At 53.7% G+C, this 19,980-nt stretch overlaps 1 protein-coding gene across 1 annotated transcript in view; it reads right to left on the bottom strand.

Annotated features, from left to right (window-relative positions):
* The window catches only part of PHLDB1 (pleckstrin homology like domain family B member 1), a 119,770-nt gene that overhangs the window by 8,573 nt on the left and 91,217 nt on the right, over window positions 1-19,980 (bottom strand). The window contains exons 13-25 of the mRNA XM_077839655.1: window positions 19,812-19,922; window positions 19,047-19,136; window positions 17,644-17,766; window positions 15,664-15,804; window positions 13,821-14,000; window positions 11,874-12,029; window positions 8,497-8,613; window positions 8,089-8,191; window positions 4,176-4,470; window positions 2,176-2,266; window positions 1,796-1,942; window positions 1,190-1,460; window positions 815-900 (exon numbers count right to left, since the gene is read on the bottom strand). Coding sequence (XP_077695781.1) covers window positions 815-900; window positions 1,190-1,460; window positions 1,796-1,942; window positions 2,176-2,266; window positions 4,176-4,470; window positions 8,089-8,191; window positions 8,497-8,613; window positions 11,874-12,029; window positions 13,821-14,000; window positions 15,664-15,804; window positions 17,644-17,766; window positions 19,047-19,136; window positions 19,812-19,922 — 1,911 coding nt within the window. The remainder of the gene's footprint in view (window positions 1-814; window positions 901-1,189; window positions 1,461-1,795; window positions 1,943-2,175; window positions 2,267-4,175; window positions 4,471-8,088; window positions 8,192-8,496; window positions 8,614-11,873; window positions 12,030-13,820; window positions 14,001-15,663; window positions 15,805-17,643; window positions 17,767-19,046; window positions 19,137-19,811; window positions 19,923-19,980) is intronic.

Genomic DNA, 19,980 nt, shown 5'->3' with positions numbered 1-19,980 from the left:
TCCTGTAGGGCCAAGACTGTGACGTCCAGGGACATGCTAGTGACCCAAGTGCTGGCATCGTACTGTCTGCCCCCCCGACATGCTGGATTTGTATCTCCCAGCAGACAGACAGTGAGTGAGTGCGTGCTGGAGTTCCCCCTGCAGATATGAGGGAGGTGGCTCAGGCTGTACTACAGGATTCAGCGCACAGTGCTGGGCAAGCTGCCCCAGTGTCGCCCTCTAGGTGCCTGGAGATAACACCCCTTCCCTTCCCAGCCACATCCACCCCCATGCCAACTGAACCTCTGGCAGAGTCACAGTCACCCACCCCTGGGTGGAGAGCGCAGCAGTGACCTGGACAATGGGCAGCACTAAGGCCATTTCTGGCATCTGGGCCACTGGCCACAACCTGATTTTGACTCCAGGAAGCCTTGGCAGTAACTAATCCCACCCATCCCTTGGGGTGGGAGAGAGGCTCTATAGCACAGGCCCTGCATTGTCCTGTTGGCCCAGAACGGCACACTTTCTGGTGCCAAGGGCCTGGGCCCTGCTGCCTACAATGGGGCAATTCTGGAGTTTGTGGGACATCTGTGGCTCCCAGGGGCCCATGACACATCACAGTGCTGCAACTTGTCACTGGGGTGGGCATAGTGATGCAAATGGGCTTCTTCATGAAGCCCTGCTTCCCCAAAATGTTGCTTCTTGCAGCCCGGTGCTGTAAGGCTGTGCTTGCACCATTACACTTGAGGACCCCCCCTATCCTCCCAGGAACAGCATTAACCAGCCAGCCCTTCCCCTTCCCCAGCCCACACCCAGGGCAGGGCCCAGGCCTCACCTTAGCAGCACTGCGGAGATGGTCATAATAAACCTCCTCTATGGCTTGGAAATAGATCACTCCCTTGAGCTTCGTCTCATGTTTATCTGCATGAGAGAGAAAGGCAAGGCACTGTCAGCACCAGGCTTCACAGAGAAGGAGGCAGCAAGACAAGAGCATGGAGGCTGGCTCCCAGCTGGAACTGAGCCAGACTCCACATGAGTTAGCTAGAGCCAGGGATTCTGGCAGCCACAGCAGGAGAGACATCCCTGAGACACCGTCAGTGACATGGATGTGATGAGTCCTCCTGAGGGTTAAATACACCTTTGGTGGCAGTTGGGTGGGGTATTTGTACAGAGACTGGGGGAAAGTAGGGCAACAGTGGGGTGCTCTTACCAACATAGTAGGAGACTGTGCGTTTCATACGGTCGAAGACGAACCAACGCTTCTTCCAGGACTTGATCTTGCCACCCATCTTGACCAGGTACCCCTTGCACATCTTCTCGGTCAGGATGACATGACAGCAGGTGTCCACATTGTGGCCTGAGGACTCAATATGTGTCTTCAAGTCGAAATCCTCCTTGCGGATGGGGAGATACCTGGTCAATGGCCGTGCCTGGAGAAGCAACGCAGCCTCGTCAGTGCCACCCCAATGGCAGTCGCCGCCCTTGAGAGTAAAGGAAGTGGGAGAGTTGAGCACTTAGGAGGGTGACACAACTGGTGGCAGCATCTTGGATGCTAAGAGTGCCATGGGGCCTGTGCTGGCTAAGTCTCAAAAGGGGACAAGAGACCCTGACCCTTTCCCTACCCTTCAGCCCCAGATGCTCCAACATCAGACCAAGAGAACTGCATGCCAGGTGGCACCTTCCATGCATGCATGGATGCTAGGTCTATGGCTGAAACGGCACTATGCAGCCTCCTTAACACCAGAGGCAGATGGAAAAGGACTGCCCCCTGATCCCCTGCTCTGCCCTCCTCTCTGCTCCACATCCCTCCCCTCACCTGGGAGAAGTGCTTCTCTCGCATCTTGACCTCCTTCTCTATCAGCTTCTGCCGATGAGCCGTCTCATCCTGCAGCCTCCGCTCCAGCTGCTCCCGTCGCCTGCGCTCGTCCTCCAGGGCCTGTCGCCGCAGCTCCATCTCACGCTCCTGCCAAGTAAAGGACATGGCAAGATCCCCTCTCTGCCCTGCCTACCCCATGCCTGGCATTAGCTACCACAGGCACTACTCAATGACGCAGGACTTGTGGGTGTGACAGTGGATGGCTGGCAACCCTGGAGACTGGATCCCCCTCTCCATGCAAGTTTCCTCGTCCCCATAAACAGAGGGTGAGAATGCTCCTGAGTGTAGCTCCCTAGCATTGGCATACAGACCCAACTCACCCGTGACTCCATCAGGCGAGATTTCTCTGCATGGGCCTCTTTCAGCATCTTCTCCATCTCCTCAATCTTCACTGCCTCCACCCCACTGGCACTGCAAGACAAAGCTGATACCATCACAGCCTGAAATCCCCGCTTGGGCCAGGAGCCTGGCTGCTCCACACAGGTGGAGAGTGTGTCCGGAAAGGATAGCAGTTAGGGAACTGGGAGTTTGCTTGGCCCTGCTGCCTAACTAGTGTCCAGGGGTGGGCGAGCATGGGATTCCTGAGAGTTCAGGGTCAAGACTAGTGAGCCAGACCTCGGTGAGGGAATGATTTTTCACAGAAAGGGCTCTTAGGGATTAACTGGCAGTGGCATCTACTCTGTGGAGGAGGTATGATGAGTCCCTCTGCACTTGGACACTGCACCCCCCTCTCTGTCTCAGCCCAGCAGGGGTCCACAAACACATTTTGGGAGCATGTGTTCCCCTCAGGGAGACACCCACACATGGATCGTTCACTTGACATCCAGGGAAATCTGTATGAGTGTATTGTGGTGCTGCCTGAAGGAAGACAACTCCTGTCCCAAAGGGCTAGAATATAAAGGCCCTGGAACAGCTAATGGAAATTCTCCCTTCGCTTGAGGGGGAGGGACCTGGATCTGGGATGCAGAACACTGTGGGTCCAAGCCATGATGCCAACCATGGGTTTTATTGGGATCTGTTTGCAGTCAGGGATTCATTGTAGAGGCAAAAAGAAAAGGAGTACTTGTGGCACCTTAGAGACTAACCAATTTAAGGTGCTACAAGTACTCCTTTCCTTTTTGCGAATACAGACTAACACGGCTGTTACTGTGAAACCTGTCATTGTAGAGGGTAACCTGGAGAATCAAATGGGGCCACACAGCCTGCTCTGCCCCAGCCCAATGCCTCTCATACATCTAGAGCTGCCTCTAACACTGCATCTGCCACAGGATTGCCTCACACCACCAATCACCACAGACACCGACAGAATTAACATGGACAAGTTTTATGGGCTTTTTTTTCTGCCAACACCCTGCTGCAGAGCAGACAGAGCCAGGATGGACCTCCAGACAGACAGAATTCATGATTTTACTGACACGCCTGAGCTCTGAATTCCTTCCCAAAGAGCATACACAAGCCAGTAAATCCCCAACTTGCATGGCTGCTGTGCACAGCCCAGCCCAGTAACTTCCCAACACCCTGCACTTAGAGCCTGACAGTCAGGCTCTCATGTTGGGCAGAGCAAGGGGAGCCAGCCTCAAGCTTCACCAGATTCATCCAACCCTCCCACAATCAGCTGGGGGTGGGGGCTGTTATTGCCCAAGGATTCTGAGACGGGTGCTGAGGAGTTTGGGGAGTCTCAGAGCAGGGGAGCGGGGCTGGGGTGTGTGGGATGGATGATGGAAGGTGGCTGCAATGAAGTTGTCAGAAATGCTCACAAATGTCTCATCTGTCAACCCAGTGAAACTCTGTAGGCCCCTGCACTTATTAACTAGCCCTCCCTCCTGCTAGTGACCAGGTCCCTTCTCCCCCTGCCCTGAATGACCAGGCTCCTGCCCTCAGCTGTGGGGGCAGGGTGATTCTCAGCTCATGTAGATGCACCTGTGCTAACTCTCATCTAGCAAGTTTGCTAAAAATAGTGTTGCCACGGCCGTGTGAGCTGTGGCAGATGCTGCCCGGAGTAAACGCCCATCAGAGACCTCAGGCACCTTAGGTTCACTGAGCCCCTCCCAGTTCACCTCATACAGAGGCCAGTGGACATGCTTTGCTCATTACCAACCTGGCGGCCCTCTGGTGAAAGGCTTTCTGTCCCAAACCAGCTGGCTGCTCCCTTAGGTCAGGCCAGGCATCTGGAATGTGCTCTCCTGAACGGGTCGGATTCTCTCCACATCACCTGTTGTCAGGACAGGGACCAGCCCGTGTGCACCCCTCCCCTCTGCAGGCTGCCCAGAGGGCAGGTATTACCCTGCCCATGGAGGCTTGGAGCAGGTGCCCGGATTACCTGGACATGTTATCAGGCGAGCAGGCTGAGTTGCCACCAGTGGAGATACTGGTTTCCATGCTGTCTGAGCTCTCCAGGCTGAGTGTGTCATAGGCGTGGTCCATGTCCTCGGCCCGGTGCCCGATGCCATGGGAAGGATGATGATGGAGAATGGAGTGATGCATGAGCGGAGGGTAGGAAGAAGGGGGGTAGTGAGGCTGCCCGTGCAGGGCTTCCCACTGGGACTGCGCCTCAGCAGCTGCTTTCTGCTTCAGCTCCGCCAGGCGCCGCTTCTGCTCCTCAATCACCTGCTGCCCTGTACCCCAGGGAAGAAGAACAGAGGGCAGATCACCAGGGGTAAGGAGGGGGCCTGACTGGCTACTGTAGCTACGGCCTGGGCACTGGCAGGCAGCCTTCAAGCAGCCTGCACTCTGTGCCCAGCGCCATGACTGCCTGGGGCTCATGGCTCACACAGAGCTTCTACTACTGTGCCATCTCTGGCCAGGAAGGCACGAGTCTGAATTGCCCAGTGCATCCAGCTGTCATGGACTAAGTCCACATAGTGCGTGATTGGACTTACAAGTATGTGGCTGTCTAAGTGTCCATAAATACGTCTACACCTATCAGAGCATTAATGACGGTGAGCAGAGACTCTCCTATGATATCCATGCAAGTGCGAGAATACCCACCCTGCTAAACACTGTGCATGCCCATCCATTTCCCAGGACAAACATGCCCCTGTCTCCTCATGTCTGCCTGTTCAGCCAAAGGGAAAGCAGCACACTAAGTCTTCAGAGAACTCCATCACCCATGGCCAAACCTCTTTACAGCTCCTGTGGCAGCCCCTATCCAGCACTGTGGGAATGCAGAGTAAGTGGAATAGAGATAAATGTGGATTCGAACCACAGCTGTGACTGAGTCTGAAGGCAAAGGGAATTCCCTGCTGTGCATGTGAGGAGCCAGGGATAAGCCTGGTCTCTGGGCAGGATGCACATTGCTGCCATGCAGCAGCCAAGAAACCAGGGCTTCCCTGAAAAGTCACTCACCCTGAGGAGTTGGAGCCACTGCCACTACTGTGCAGCTGCAGCAGCCCTGCCGCATGGCGACTTTACCCAGCTCTAATTCCCATCTGGGAGCTGGCAGTGAGACAGGAATCAGGCAGGTCTGACCCAAACTGCCTGGATGATACTGGCCACTGACGGCACACCCCACTGTCATGCTGTGTTCTTGGATCACTGGGTGGATGCACTGGAAGCTCCCAATGTGGCTCCATAAGGGGCTCCTCACCTTTTCCAGACCCATTTAGATCAGTTACCCCCACTCCTCCCTCCTGCCAAAAATGCACATAACCAGATCCAACCTTCAAGGTTCCCAGCTTGCATGGACCATTCCACCTGGGTCTCTATTTTCCCCTGGCCTCCAGCCCATCCCTCAGACACTCAGAGCAGAGACAGCAAGGGGAGGGCGCATGCTTCATTCTGGCAGGGCTGGGCAAAGCATTCATAGACTAGGCAGCCTGATACTAGGTTTGCGTGCTCAGTGGGGCTTTGGGGGGTGTAGCAGGGAGAGGGGGGATGCAGGGAGGCAGAAGGACTAGGCAGCAGGTTCCTGAAGGAACTCCAGCTTTCGGCACTTTGCTTGGCAGGCACAGGCACCGAAAGGCGCAAACTGAGCTGCTGTCACTGGAGATGCTGCTGTGCAGGAAGAGGAGGCAGGCAGGGTCCTGCAGAGCTCATTTGACCAAAGTAGGAAAGGTGTTGGCTGACATGGCCTATGGGGGAGAAAAATGCTCAGGGCTTCCCTCCAGGCTGTGCTCTCTGATCCAGGGGAAACCTGAGCTGGTCAGGAACAAGCCATCTGCGTCAGTCAGCACCAGCCCCTAATGCCAGGGGAAAACAAGCTGGTTCCCAAGTGCAAGCTGGAGATGCTCTTGGGGGAAGATGCCCCGGAAGCATCTGGCCAGTTTGTCCAGCACTGCAAACGGACTCACAGACACACTGACACCTTGGCCTTGGGTCTGTACCTCCTCCCCACCCTTGGCAGATGGCATCAGGTGTCTTCTTGAACCACACAGCCATGCTGCTGCCTAGGAGTCCTAGCCTTTCCAAGTCCTAGGGCTGATCTAGGAGTCCTAGCCTTTCCTACTCTCTAACTGACACATCGCCTGGCTGCAATGGCTCTCTTGGGAGTGTAACAGCTGGAGATGCACTGTGTGGAGCTGGGAGTGAGGGGAAAAGCAAGAGACCATGAGAGAGCCATAATGTCTGTGTCAGAGCCAAACCAAACCTGGTAGGCTCCTGGCTTCTTCCTCTTCCTCTGGGCATTGCCTTCTCCCTGCGGCTGCTGCTGGGAAGGGTGCCCTTGTGCAGGGTTAGCTAAGGTTTTAGTCTCATCTACAGTGTTCGATCAGCCATGCTGCAGCCCAGCATGGTTACTGTGGGCAGATGGGACCTGCCACATTTCATTGTGTTGCAGGACCATGCTATTGTCTTGCCAAAGAACAGATCTCACAAGGGTCAGAGGGATTGCAACCGAGTCGCAAGATGAAATCTGTTGGGAGCACTGCTGGGTCTATCACTGATGGGAGTTCTTCCTCCGAGAATCCTGCCAAACTGCTAAAGGCCTAGCTGGGCTCTCCGGCAAGACAGCCTTGCGCACATGGGTCACAGCAACTGCTAGCAACAGCCACACTGGAGCATGACCAGGGCCAAGCATGGACAGAGCCTGGGAATTGCCAGCTGAGCTGAGCGCTTGGGCCCAGACAGGCCAATGCTGCTCACATGCAGCAAAGCAGCATGTGACAACTCAGTGATGACATCCCCCCACCCACCTGCGAGAGTCCTGACCTCTCCCCTTCCCGTGATCCTCGTGGTCTACTCCAGCTGACTTGACCAGTCATATTAAAGTCAAAAGACTGTCAAAAGGTCTGACGTGGATCCATACTCCTTCATTTCCTCTCCCCCATTAGAAGAGACCACCTCATGGTGGGCATGTTTATGGCTCCAGTGGATGGCCTCAGGGGCCAAGCATCAGCTAAGACACCCTGACTCCCGGGAAATGGGTTCAAATCCCAGTTGGGTCAACTCAGCCCTTCACCCTTCTGAAGACAGGCCCAACTACTGCTCCAGACTCCAAAGCCAGTGGCATAGGCAGCAGCCTGACACACCCCTTGGAGTGAGAGGGGCTTATAGCAACCTAGATGGTTGTTCTGTTTCAATTGTGGCCCCCAGGTATTCTCAGGCCCCCCTCCTAACACAAACAGTTACCGATCCCCCAGCACCTGGGAGGCAGGTGCAGTACATGAGGAGAAACCATAGGCTTAGCTCAGCCCAAGTTGCAGAGGCTTGGGCATCTTTCCCCAGTGGATTTGGATTTCCCCAATCTGGGCTGGGTACTTGCTGAGTTTCTGGTAACTCCAGCCCAGGGAGCAAGAGACCCAGGACCATTCTCACAAAGAGATAATTTCTCTTCAAGCCAACCCTCCCTCCACAGGCAGATCGGTGGTAACCCTCCTTCCCTGTCTCTCAATTGTGAGCATCACCAGAGCCTCATGTGTTTGTGACGCACAGCCAGACTAGAGCATGGTCTGGGCCTGCATCATTCAGGAGGGCAGAGTAGTAAAAGCTCCAGGCAAAGAGACTGTTTGCCGCCAGCTTAGGAAGTGGGTGTTTCTCCTCCTACCACTGCATGAGAAAGGCACTGGGAGTTCCCCAGGCGGGATGTCTAATGAACCACAGCCAGCAGTAACACATAATGAGCAGAGATATTTGTGCAGGACACATGGCACAAGCAAGGGCAGTAACATCCTGGGAGGGGCAGAGCAACCCCAGCTCCCAGAGAAACCACTCAGCGCATTTTGGAGCATCTCCTTTATCGCTCCCTGGGCAGACTGAATCCCACCCCGCTGTGGGATGCCCTTGGAGCAGGCACTTACCCTTCTGCTGCAGGGCCAGCTGGCGTTTGGTCTCGATGTCCTGTAGTGTGGCTGCCAGGTTCCGTGGCAGGCTACCTGTGCCATTCTGTGGGTGCAGGGGACCCTAGGGATGTGAAAAAACAAGGATGAGGAAGCCCCCGTGGGATGCCAAGTCCCTGGCTCATGGGCTCAAACTGCAGTAAAGGGCCTTAGTTATACACAGTCTGGCTGATGGAGATATTAATAGATCTACCTGCTGTACTGCTGTGAAAGGGCATCAAGTCAGGGTTCCAGGCTGTGCCTCCCAACTATCTTCCTGCAGACCAAGAGCCCCAGAGCCCAGGCACCCCAGGGTCAATGGATTGGAACAAGCCCCTCCTTTGGGAAGTGAGTGACAATGCTGGTACTGCAGCCCCCCTCAGCACATACCTTTGGTGTGGAGCTGCGTCCCAGTGTGGCCACACTGAGCTGTGAGGATGATGCAGACCCGCTCTTTGTGCGTGGGAGGCTGCTGCCAGGGTCGCTGTCCATCTTAGCACGATAGACCTGGACACAAACCCAGACATGACTAAGAAGGGCAGATGAAGGCCACAGCACAGGACCCTGTGGACTGGCTGAGGCTTAGGGAGAGTTGATGGTTACCAGAGCCATCAGCACCCGTAACAGAGATTCATGGCATTTGAACCACTCCAACCCCGAAAGAGGCAGAGAGAGGGGAAAGGAGCCTAGGTAGCAACAGGAGAATAAACTGGGATTCTGATACGATGGCAACCTGGATCTACCTGAAGGATCTGCATCTTTTCAACATATAAGACACATGCGCAGACAGCAGCTGCCTGAGAGCCCAGCTTGTTAACAGCAGCAGAGGTAATGCTAATCTCAGTTACGTCCCTCCTTCAGCCCCAGTCCTTCAGCACAGGCTCCCTCCCTACAGGATATTCCCCATAGCTTTGCTCCATCTTGTCTGAATGTGCCCCATGCTGGCCAGCTGCTCCACAGGGTACAAAATACCCAGGGCCCAGGAACGTGCCCTCTCTGAGCAAACACCTGCCCTTCTGAAAACCAACTCCCATTGTTAAATTGAGAAGAGACCTTGTTACAGTGAGATTGTGTTTCATTCCAGATGCAGTGTCTGTGACTCACACTTGCTTTCAAGGGCTTTTAGACAGTGAGAGCAAACTGGCCTCTAGGTTGCCTTACACTCTATTCCAATAGCAGAGCCTTTACCCCTGGTGAGGAGATGGGTTCCAACCTGGAGAAAAAGCAACTTTTGGACTCAGCAGCTGAGCTCCTGTGAGCTGGACTCATTGAGAGTGAGCATAGAGCCCATAAGGTTGTGCTGAGTCACCTCTACAAACTTCAGTACAACCTCCACGAAGATGGAATGGCACATGCACTGGTACAGATTGAGGGCTCAGACCTTCCCACTGCTGCTGCTCTGGTTCCTCTGAAGAGCCCCAGGCACTAAAGAAGCTTGCTGCTGCATGCAGCGGACTTGGACATGAGAGGGTTAGCTCTTACTTCCTGGGGTTTGGTGCCTGGGACTTGTGGTATACTGAGGGGGCCTTTTACTGCGGGTACTTCTCTCCTCTCCACACTCATCAATGTCATTCAACAGGTTATTGTTCCTCAGCTGAGATCAAGGGCTGGTCTGGAACTCAATTAACGAAAGGGGCTGTAACCTGAAGTGCCAATCTTTAAAAAAGGGAAGAAGGAGGATCCTGGGAACTACAGGCCAGTCAGCCTCACTTCAGTCCCTGGAAAAATCATGGAGCAGGTCCTCAAAGAATCAATCCTGAAGTACTTGCATGAGAGGAAAGTGATCAGGAACAACCAGCATGGATTCACCAAGGGAAGGTCATGCCTGACTAATCTAATCGCCTTTTATCATGAGATTACTGGTTCTGTGGATGAAGGGAAAGCAGTGGATGTATTGTTTCTTGACTTTAGCAAAGCTTTTGACACGGTCTCCCACAGTATTCTTGTCAGCAAGTTAAGGAAGTATGGGCTGGATGAATGCACTATAAGGTGGGTAGAAAGCTGGCTAGATTGTCGGGCTCAACGGGTAGTGATCAATGGCTCCATGTCTAGTTGGCAGCTGGTGTCAAGTGGAGTGCCCCAGGGGTCGGTCCTGGGGCCGGTTTTGTTCAATATCTTCATAAATGATCTGGAGGATGGTGTGGATTGCACTCTCAGCAAATTTGCGGACGATACTAAACTGGGAGGAGTGGTAGATACGCTGGAGGGGAGGGATAGGATACAGAAGGACCTAGACAAATTGGAGGATTGGGCCAAAAGAAATCTGATGAGGTTCAATAAGGATAAGTGCAGGGTCCTGCACTTAGGACGGAAGAATCCAATGCACCGCTACAGACTAGGGACCGAATGGCTAGGCAGCAGTTCTGCGGAAAAGGATCTAGGGGTGACAGTGGACGAGAAGCTGGATATGAGTCAGCAGTGTGCCCTTGTTGCCAAGAAGGCCAATGGCATTTTGGGATGTATAAGTAGGGGCATAGCGAGCAGATCGAGGGACGTGATCGTCCCCCTCTATTCGACATTGGTGAGGCCTCATCTGGAGTACTGTGTCCAGTTTTGGGCCCCACACTACAAGAAGGATGTGGATAAATTGGAGAGAGTCCAGCGAAGGGCAACAAAAATGATTAGGGGTCTAGAACACATGACTTATGAGGAGAGGCTGAGGGAGCTGGGATTGTTTAGCCTGCAGAAGAGAAGAATGAGGGGGGATTTGATAGCTGCTTTCAACTACCTGAAAGGGGGTTCCAAAGAGGATGGCTCTAGACTGTTCTCAATGGTAGCAGATGACAGAACGAGGAGTAATGGTCTCAAGTTGCAGTGGGGGAGGTTTAGATTGGATATTAGGAAAAACTTTTTCACTAAGAGGGTGGTGAAACACTGGAATGCGTTGCCTAGGGAGGTGGTGGAATCTCCTTCCTTGGAAGTTTTTAAGGTCAGGCTTGACAAAGCCCTGGCTGGGATGATTTAACTGGGAATTGGTCCTGCTTCGAGCAGGGGGTTGGACTAGATGACCTTCAGGGGTCCCTTCCAACCCTGATATTCTATGATTCTACGAACCATCAGCTCCCCAAGGGAAAATCTGCATGAGCAGCTATTGCAACAGGTCTTACACTGATAAATAATCTATTTAATTCATTCTCACTTGGCACTGGGGCTCACAGACTTGCAGTGGAGTAACTAAAAGTGAACTACAAATCATTTCATTACTTTGATTCTGTGTTCTGTGGAGACGAACCCTAAATTACACAAGACAGGGCAAGGAGTGGGGCTCTTTAATGTGTCTGTTGAGCACCGTGTGCTGGCATGACATGGCATAAATTATAATAAATACTTCCCTGAGCGAATAATTCCCCCCCCCAAATCGCCAGTTGCAACATTGTGAGAGTAACAGACCCAGCCAGGCAGTGGGAAATCAAAGCAACAACCAAATTCTGGGTCAAATCTACTGAGGGAGCAAATTGGCTCCATTGATTCATGGGAGCGGAGTCAATTGACACTAACTGGCAATCTGGGTCACACTACCTCTGTCTTCCCTCCATCCCAGCTGGCTTTGGGAAGGGACTCAGAACATCCCTAGCTCGGAAACTCCCTCATTGGGTGACCAGTCTCACTAATCTAACTAGCTGAGTCCAGCTGCAGCTGGCCTTGCTGCCAAGAGCCCCCTCCCTAGGCATCTCTGTGATCCCAACCCTGCAGCCTGTGAGCACCCAAAAGGCCAAAACTGTCCACCCCTGCAGGGCCCGGAGATGGGGAGTGGGTGGGGCAATTACCTGCAACAGCTTTCGAGAAGAGTGAGCTTTAGCAGGAAGAGGAGGAGGGGAAGAGTGAGGAGAGGCGGGGGAGGAGGCCTCGAAGCCAGCCATGTACCACTTCTCTAAATCCAGGGCAGAAAGCTGCACTGGGCCCCCCTGAAGCTGCTTCTCCATCTAAAGAGAGAGGGTGTGAGAGACAGGAGGGGAGAGATGGAGGATGAAACAGTAAGAGAAACCCTGCACCATCCCTGCATGCTCACACCAGGGACCTGGATGTGGGGAGAGGGAAACAGAACCCAGTGCTCCCTGCAGCCCACCAGGGGCCCAAACTGGCGCCATCCCTTTCTTCCTGGGAATTAAAACATGGGACCCTTCATCTGCAGCCAAATCCCAGCATTGTGCTGACAACAGATCCAGGATCTTCCACCCACAACCCATCATCAAGGAGCCAGAGCAGCAGGCGCTACCGCGAGCACTGGAAAGCCACAGACACTCAACCGCAGTCTGCATGGCTTAGAGCAAAACCAACTGGATGTGGCACGGAAGCCCTGTAGGAGCATTGTGAGTCCTCACAGAGGGGCTGAGATAAATGAAAGGCAGCAGAGGACACAGGCAGGGAGGGGGGACATAGGCACCAACACTTGCAATGGGAGCTGTGCAGACAGCTACTCCTGCTTCACCCTGGAGCTGCAGCAAAGCGGGGCAACAGTGCAGCAGGGTCGAGGTCGGGCTGGCTGGGACGGAGACACTGTGTTCTCAAACCCCTTTTGAACCCAGGAGTGTTGGGACAGATTGTTCTGAGTAGATGCCCATGGCTTGGGGCTCAAAAGGGTGTCATTCCTTCCCCCTCCACCTATGGTATGCCGCAAGGCTCACAAGGGACCCTGCACACACAGGAAGATGTCAGACATCCCTGGCATAAACTCAGTCCTAGGCCATGAACTCTTACCCCTTACCAGTCCTCTTGCTGGGTCTGCTCCCCTTTGCTGCCAGTCCTAGCTCTTCCTCCAGCTGAGTGTTGTGATGAGGGCACTGGGCAGGGGAGCAGCACACAACTCTGCTTTGCAGTGAGAGAGGGAACCTGGGGATCCCAGCCCGTCTCCCTCACCCTGTGGACTGACATGGCAGTGAGGGATGCTTGGCCCCTAGCGCAGACAGCCCTGAACTCCAGGGCTCTGCGGAAATTCAGCTCTGAATTCTGGAACACAGGTCCCACCGCAGACTCCAAAGATGGACCTTCCCAGGGCCAGGTGGACACCCCTTTCTTGGGAAACAAGCTCCCCTCAAGGCTGCATGGCAGTGCCCAGCAAAGGGCGCTCATTCAGACAGTTCAGTGGACCGAGCAGTACAAGAGTCCCTGGCAAAAGGATTCAGCCCCTAGAGCAGCTGCACATCTGGATCCAGAGCAAACAAAATTCCCTACTTGCTTGTGGGTCATAGGCCCCAGAGCCCCACATCTGCCTTCCCTTCTGTGGCCGGACACACCCACACAGGGCACCTTGCCCCAAGGGGTGAGCCATGCTGCTCCCTCATCACAACCAAATGAGAGCTCAACATTAAATCAGTCTGGAGGCTTTAGAGCTGGCAAGAGGAGCTGGTGTGGCACTGTGGAGGGATCATGCAGCAGGACCAGCTCTTCCTCTGCCCCATGTGGGTGTTCTGCACTGCGAGGAATCAGCCTCCATTGATGATTCAGTGTTTGCCAAAGTCGCTAACGTGCTGATGATGCTAGTGGTGTCTGTGCTGGGCATGCCTACCTGCTAGGATTCAGACTGCATCCCAGGCCAGAAGGGATCCCTATTGCCTGGTAGCCTCTCTCTGGGACCCATCCCAAGCACATGGTGTGGGGGTGCTGACGCCCAGCTTGGGACCTCTGAGGTTTTACAAGCCCTCCCTCCAGCTAGCCACTAGTGTTCCCCTGGAAAGTGCAAGGGGTGGCAAGAGGAAAATGCAATGGACACAAACCTCAGCAGAGATGAAGGAAGAGGAGAGAGGTGGCACAGGAGAAGGAAGGCAGCCTGCAGACGAAGCAGCTTGAGGGGCGAAACCTGAAGTGGGATGGCCCAATGGGGAAGCAGGAGGGGCTAGCCCTAGGTCAGCTCTGACATTGCCCAGAATCCCTGAGAGCTGGTCAACAGTCACGTACTGGGGCAGAGAGAAGCAGCAGAGTGAAAAGCGGAAACAGGATCAGAGCAATGAGAGCCAGACAGGCAGAGAGGTGAAAAGGCAAGGACCTCAGCAGCCTGAAAGCCCATCCCAGGGGAGATCATTACAACAGGAGAGTTTAACTTCCTGACAAGCTGCAAAGGTTTTTGGCTCAGCTCCACAGAGCAGCATCAGGAACAGCTGCTATTTGCATTGAGCCCAGCTGTCACCCACTTGCCCGAAGGTCTTGCAGCACATCAGAAGTGGCATCTGCATAAGCTCTGCAGGGGGATTCACTTTACTTTTTAATTTTTGTGGGAACTATTATTGCTCCTGGGACTGATAAGCACCCACTTGAGCCAGAGAGAGGCCAGGCTGGTAGCCTGTCAGGATCTCCATGCTGCTCTGCCAAGTCACCTCCATCCTTAGTTACCTCAGTGTCGGGCTCCCCCCACACAGCTATGCCGATGCCCCTCAATCCTGACCTGCAGCCCCAAAGCTACTGCAGCCGTTCAGCTGAGACTGTCTATGCCAAGCTGAATGGCAGTTTTGTAACAAAGTTCTAATTCAACCTAAAGCTGATCCCACATATCTCACTTGCAGACCCCAGCAGCCAAATTCTCTTTAAGGGAATTCCACTGAGAACAGGGAGGGACCTTGCCCAGGTAGCCAACTTCAGAGGACTAAAGAATTAACTCATTCACCCCACCCCCAGCAATGTTCTCTCTAATTTTTTACATCCATGTGCGGAATTAACTTTGTTATGTGCACCAATATGGAGGTGAGGTGTGGTGAGGGGCTGAGCAGGTTTGGAGGGAGGGGGCTCAGCCCTGGGGCAGAGGGTTGGGATGCAGAGGGGTGCGGGCTCTGGCTGGGGGTGCGGGCTCTTGGGTGGGGCTGAGGGGTTTGGGATGCGGGAGGGGGCTCCGGGCCAGAAGGTTGTTGTGTGTGTGGGGGGGGTGAGGGCTCTCGCTGGGGGTGCAGGCTCTGGGGTGGGGTCGGGGATGAGGGGCTTGGGGTGCTGGAGGGGGCTCAGGGTTGGGGCAGAGGGGTTTGAGGTGCAGGGGAAGAGGGCTCTGGCTGAGGCTGCAGGCTCTGGGGTGGGGCCAGGAATGCGAGGTTTGGGGTGCAGGCTGTCTCAGGGCTGCGGCGGTGAGAGAGGACTCTCCCCAGCCCTCTCTCAGCGCAGCAGCCCAGGACGAGGGGAGAGGCGCCTCTCCCCAGCAGCTCCGAGACTGGGGCTGGGGAAGAGGCACCTCTCCCTACCTGCATCGCCCTTGATAGCCTGCTGTGCAGCCACTCAGCTTAGAAGGAACTTAGCCCACCAGTGCTGTCTACGAGTCTAAAGCTCTCTATTTTACAGCACAAGGGAGAGAGATCCCTAGTCACGAGAAATGACCATTTCAGCCTCTCTCACCAGTCAGCATGAATTCACTGCCTGATCAGCTGCAGGCCAGGGGGCTGCACCAAGCCAAAACCAACCTGCTCCAGGAAGGCGCATTGAGGGAACCGGTGATGGTAAGGTGGCCCCATCCCTTGCACCAGCCTGACCCATCTTGAGCAATAAGGCAACCTTGCTCTCGGTGTCAGCTACTAGAGTACAGATTTTACTACCCAGCCAGAAACACTGTAAGCAAAACTCAGCGTGCTCAGGAGCAGGTACCTCATTGGTTGCAGGAGGTACAGCAGGCAAGCAAGAGAGTGGAGCAGCAGCAGCAGGGGCAGCAGCAGAAGCTTTAGTGTCCTGGCCAGGGCCGTACACATTGCAGTAGAATCTGAAAACGTCAGACAGCCTCATGTATTCCTAGAAATCCACGATGAAGAAGGAGGAGAATTAGACTCATGCACCGGTCCCATGGTACCGACCACAACACAGCAGTAAAGCTCCACAGTGCTGCCTGGGCTCCATAGTGCAGCTGGCTGATCTCTTTTACATACCGACTTCCTCTTCCATAGAGAGGTGCAGCCTGTGGGGACTACAAGTCCTAGCATGGAACACTTCATCCTGAAGAAAAGGAGTAGTTGTGGCACCTTAGAGACTAACCAATTTATCTGAGCTACAGCTCACTTCATCGGATGTTGCTTATGCTGAAATAAATTGGTTAGTCTCTAAGGTGCCACAAGTACTCCTTTTCTTTTTGCGAATACAGACTAACACGGCTGTTACTCTGAAATCTTTCATCCTGAAGGAGGAGCACTGCAGGGCAGGACTTGTTATCCCAGGTGTGCCACTTGGACGGGGACAGAGCATGCTGGGACTTGTAGTCTCTGAAGGTTACACGACTGTGTAATTGGCTTTATCTTAGGTGGTCTGGCTGTCCATGGAATAGGACATCACCATGGCACACACAGCCATTCACCTTTAGGCTGCTGTTCTATTTCCACTGGCCTAGAGCTTGAGGATTCCTAGTGTCTCCCGTTGGTCGCCAGCCCTCCTGTTCTCTCTCTCCTGGAACTTGGAGGACTGGGCCAACCGCAGCTTGGCTGCATTTACTGCCACCTGGTTGCAATATACACACCTGAGACAGTTTGAGACAGGGAATCTGGACCTCCTTTGGCATCTGAATTAGCATCTGATCCAGAGGGATCGATAGATGGAAATGGATTCAGCTGGCCTGCTTCAGAACATGTGGTAGGTGGGTGGGAGAAGGGACCACATGCTGCTGCAGTACTCAGCCTATAATGGAGCTTTACTGCACACACCACACAAAACATCCAGTGCAATCCCACCATCAGAAGAGCCCAACATGCTCCATTCCAGCACCAAGGGGAGATAGCAGCAATAGGAAACACAGCACGTTGGATACTGGCCCAAGGAAAGCAACTAAATTAAGAGCAATTGATGGATAGGAATTGGCATGTGGTATTGGAACAAGCTCCCCCTTTACCAAGTAACACAGCAAAGGGGGTAGGTGGGTCAGGGCAGACCCCGAGACCCATCCATAGTGCCCCCTGCTGTCGCCAGCCAGACATCACAGCATCTGGCATCTGTTGCCAAGCATCATTAATAGAAATGTTTGTTAAAGCCCCAAACTGTTTAGACACTGGCAGCAACGTCCAATTAAGAATCCCAGCCTCTCCTGCCAGTTGGTTTGGAACTGGTTCTCAGCTCTCTCACTATTTCTAAATCAAAGATTTTGATGCTATTTAAAAAAAATAGAAAACAAACAGGCAAACAGAAGAAATTAAAGGGATGTTGTTGGGGAGCTTTAAGCTTGCAGTCTGCGAAATGGGAGGGAAAAACACATTCAAGGCATTTTGTTGGGATTTAAGCCACACTGCAGTATGGTGCCAATGCAAGTGAACCAGGAAGCCAAACTGGCTAGAAACGAGAGCTGTGCAGCTGAATGAAGTTCAAAGAGCATCAAGTGTGAGGAGTGTTAATCCCAGGTGTTTCAAAGGTGCGTGAGAAATATGTGATTGTTAATCTGATGGTGCCCTGTTAGTGAGCCTTTTCAATGCCTATCTGAGAGGGCCTAAGTCATTGATGGTAACACAAGCCCATTTAAGAGCTGCTGGCCTGCCTGTCGACTGAATTATTTACAAGACCCTGATAAGACGGCTGCACATAGCAGTTTGGCCCCACTCTGGGCAGAGGAGCAGAAGCAGTAAGCAAGCGAACACATGCATTTAGTCCCGTTACCTCTTGCATCTTGGGGTAAGAGTGGGCGGAGAAAGGACCTAAGGAAGCACTTGCCCCTGGCAGGGGTTTCTGGGGCTTAGTTTCCTCTAACAGGTCATAAGGCTCTGAGATATGAAGTGTTTCCTGTTGGAGGGTAAAGGTCAGAAGGGCAAAGCAGGCACAGAAACAGGGAGATCAAAACAGCACAGAGGAATCCCTTCCCAACTGAACAGCCTCAGGCATAAAGCAGGGACATCGCCTAATGGAGCCTCCAGCCAGCCAGTCCTGGCTGACAGCACTGCAGCTTCATGGCACAGCCTTAGGGAAGATTTCACCTTGCAGACCATCTCAGTAACAGGACTGAAGGCACCAGGCATCACATATCCCATGGCTGGATTGTCACAGCTCTGCCCTTGGGAGTTCTAACCACAGGAGGGAAGAAAAGGGTCTGTGCCCTCCAGTGTAGAGCCAACCCTCCCTGGAGATGCTCCTAGTCTCCACATCAACACACTCACATGCCCACCTGGCTGCCAATTCCAATCACGCACCCAATATGGCGGAGTCTGTGGAAGGGCCAGCTGGCCACTAGCTCACTTTGCCCCTCCCCAGAATAAAGGTACTTAATAACATTGGTGGGGGAGGGGGTAACGGGCTAATCCCCTCCTCCCATGCTGAACACCTTGGTATGTATGATCTGCACAGAGCCAGTGCCATGCTCTTCTCCTGGTACATGGAACAAGGATTCCAGCCCTAGCTGATGCAACTGGTGCTTGCAGTCCCCACTAAGCAATGGGACGTACTGAGAAATGCTCCTGCAGCCATGCAAGATTTCCATTAGAACCCCCATCCTCACACATGCCATGCACTCTTGGGCTACAGGATGCTAGTCAGACCCTAACAGCATGGACTGGTCTGGGGGCTGGGGTGGGTTAGCCAAGGCCACCCCCCTTTCAGGTGTCCAAAGCAACACATATCCAGGGAATGATGCTCTGCTCCCAAGGTTGGATCAGGTTCCTTTCCCTGTCAGTGTTTGGGGCCAACCAGGTAAGAACCTGTCTCTAAGCTCCATGCTGCATGGCATGACTAGGACACCCAGCTAACGGCAAACCCATGTGTGGAGGTTAAACTCTGGTTCCATGGTGTTGGTGGCTCTGCCCCCAGGAGGGTTTGTCAAAGGGATACAGGATCCCCGCTGCAATGAGAGAGAGAGAGAGCCCTCTCCAGCTGAGAGGCATTTTCATTGTCAGGGCACTGGGACTTTCAGGCATTTGTGCCAAAAATCACACAAGTCTGAGCACTGTTTACACCTCTTGGGGTCCAGAGGCAGGGTCCCAGCCATCAAGGTAGCCGGAGTCCCAGGAAAGCATGGCACTGTGGAGGGAGGGCAGTTCTAGTGACTAATCATCCCTCTTCCCCCTAGTTACCTCTCTGAGTGCAGATGATGTTTTGGGGAAGCTCCTGCCGCCGGTAACAAGATGGTACCGTCTCTCCAGGGAGACAAGCTTCTCTTTCTCCTGAGCGCACAGCAACAAGGAGAAAAAGGGGGAGAGCAAGAGAGTTAGTGACTGTCCTGAAAAGCATCCCAAAGTGAGGCCAACACCAGGGCAGCCACAGAAACGTCTTGGGCCCTTCCTGCCAGCAACCACATTGACAGAGACCATGTCATTGAGGTTCCTGCTCAGATCCGTTCTTCTCCCAGCCACAAGCAGAGGCAGCTAGTGACAGTCACACGAGTGGCATTAGCCCAGCCTCAGGCAAAGGGGTTCTCAGCCCTTTTCCTATCACTAGGTGAGCCTGAGTCAGGGTGTACAGCTGGGCTCCCAACTGGAACCTCTCCCCAGGACAGGGGGAGCAGTGTTTGGATATAGGCCAGCTGAAAAGTCTGGGCTCAGTACCAGGTCCATCTCCATCAAGGTGGGAGAGACATGACAAGCCGAGCCAGGACAGTGCAGCCTGTACAGTTGCCCTCTCTATTTCCAACAGGCAATGTGTAACATGACCCCATTGCTGGAGAGCAGAGCACGTATGCTACATGGACTCATTTGGACTTGAAGGACATAGCAGTGCAGAAACAGGGTCCAGTCCCCCAAGGCAGTGCACTCTGTATTACTAAGTGTGCCTGGGCTGGCACACACTACCCCAGTGAACCCCTTTCCCCATCTCCATCCAGCATGATTCCAGGATGTTACCTTCTGCAGCAGCTGGAGCACGGTATTCTTCTCCTTGGCAAGGCGCTCAGACTCCTGGGCAGCCTGGAGCCGGATGTGATTGGCCTGGCTTTCCAATGCAGCCACCCGCTCCTTAAAGAAAATAAGGCAAGGGTGAGCTGGCACCAGGCCCTGCAGGACAGCTTGGGAA

Source organism: Eretmochelys imbricata, chromosome 22 (genome assembly GCF_965152235.1).
Source record: "Eretmochelys imbricata isolate rEreImb1 chromosome 22, rEreImb1.hap1, whole genome shotgun sequence".
Lineage (NCBI taxonomy): Eukaryota > Metazoa > Chordata > Testudines > Cheloniidae > Eretmochelys > Eretmochelys imbricata.
This window is presented reverse-complemented; position numbering and strand designations above follow the sequence as displayed.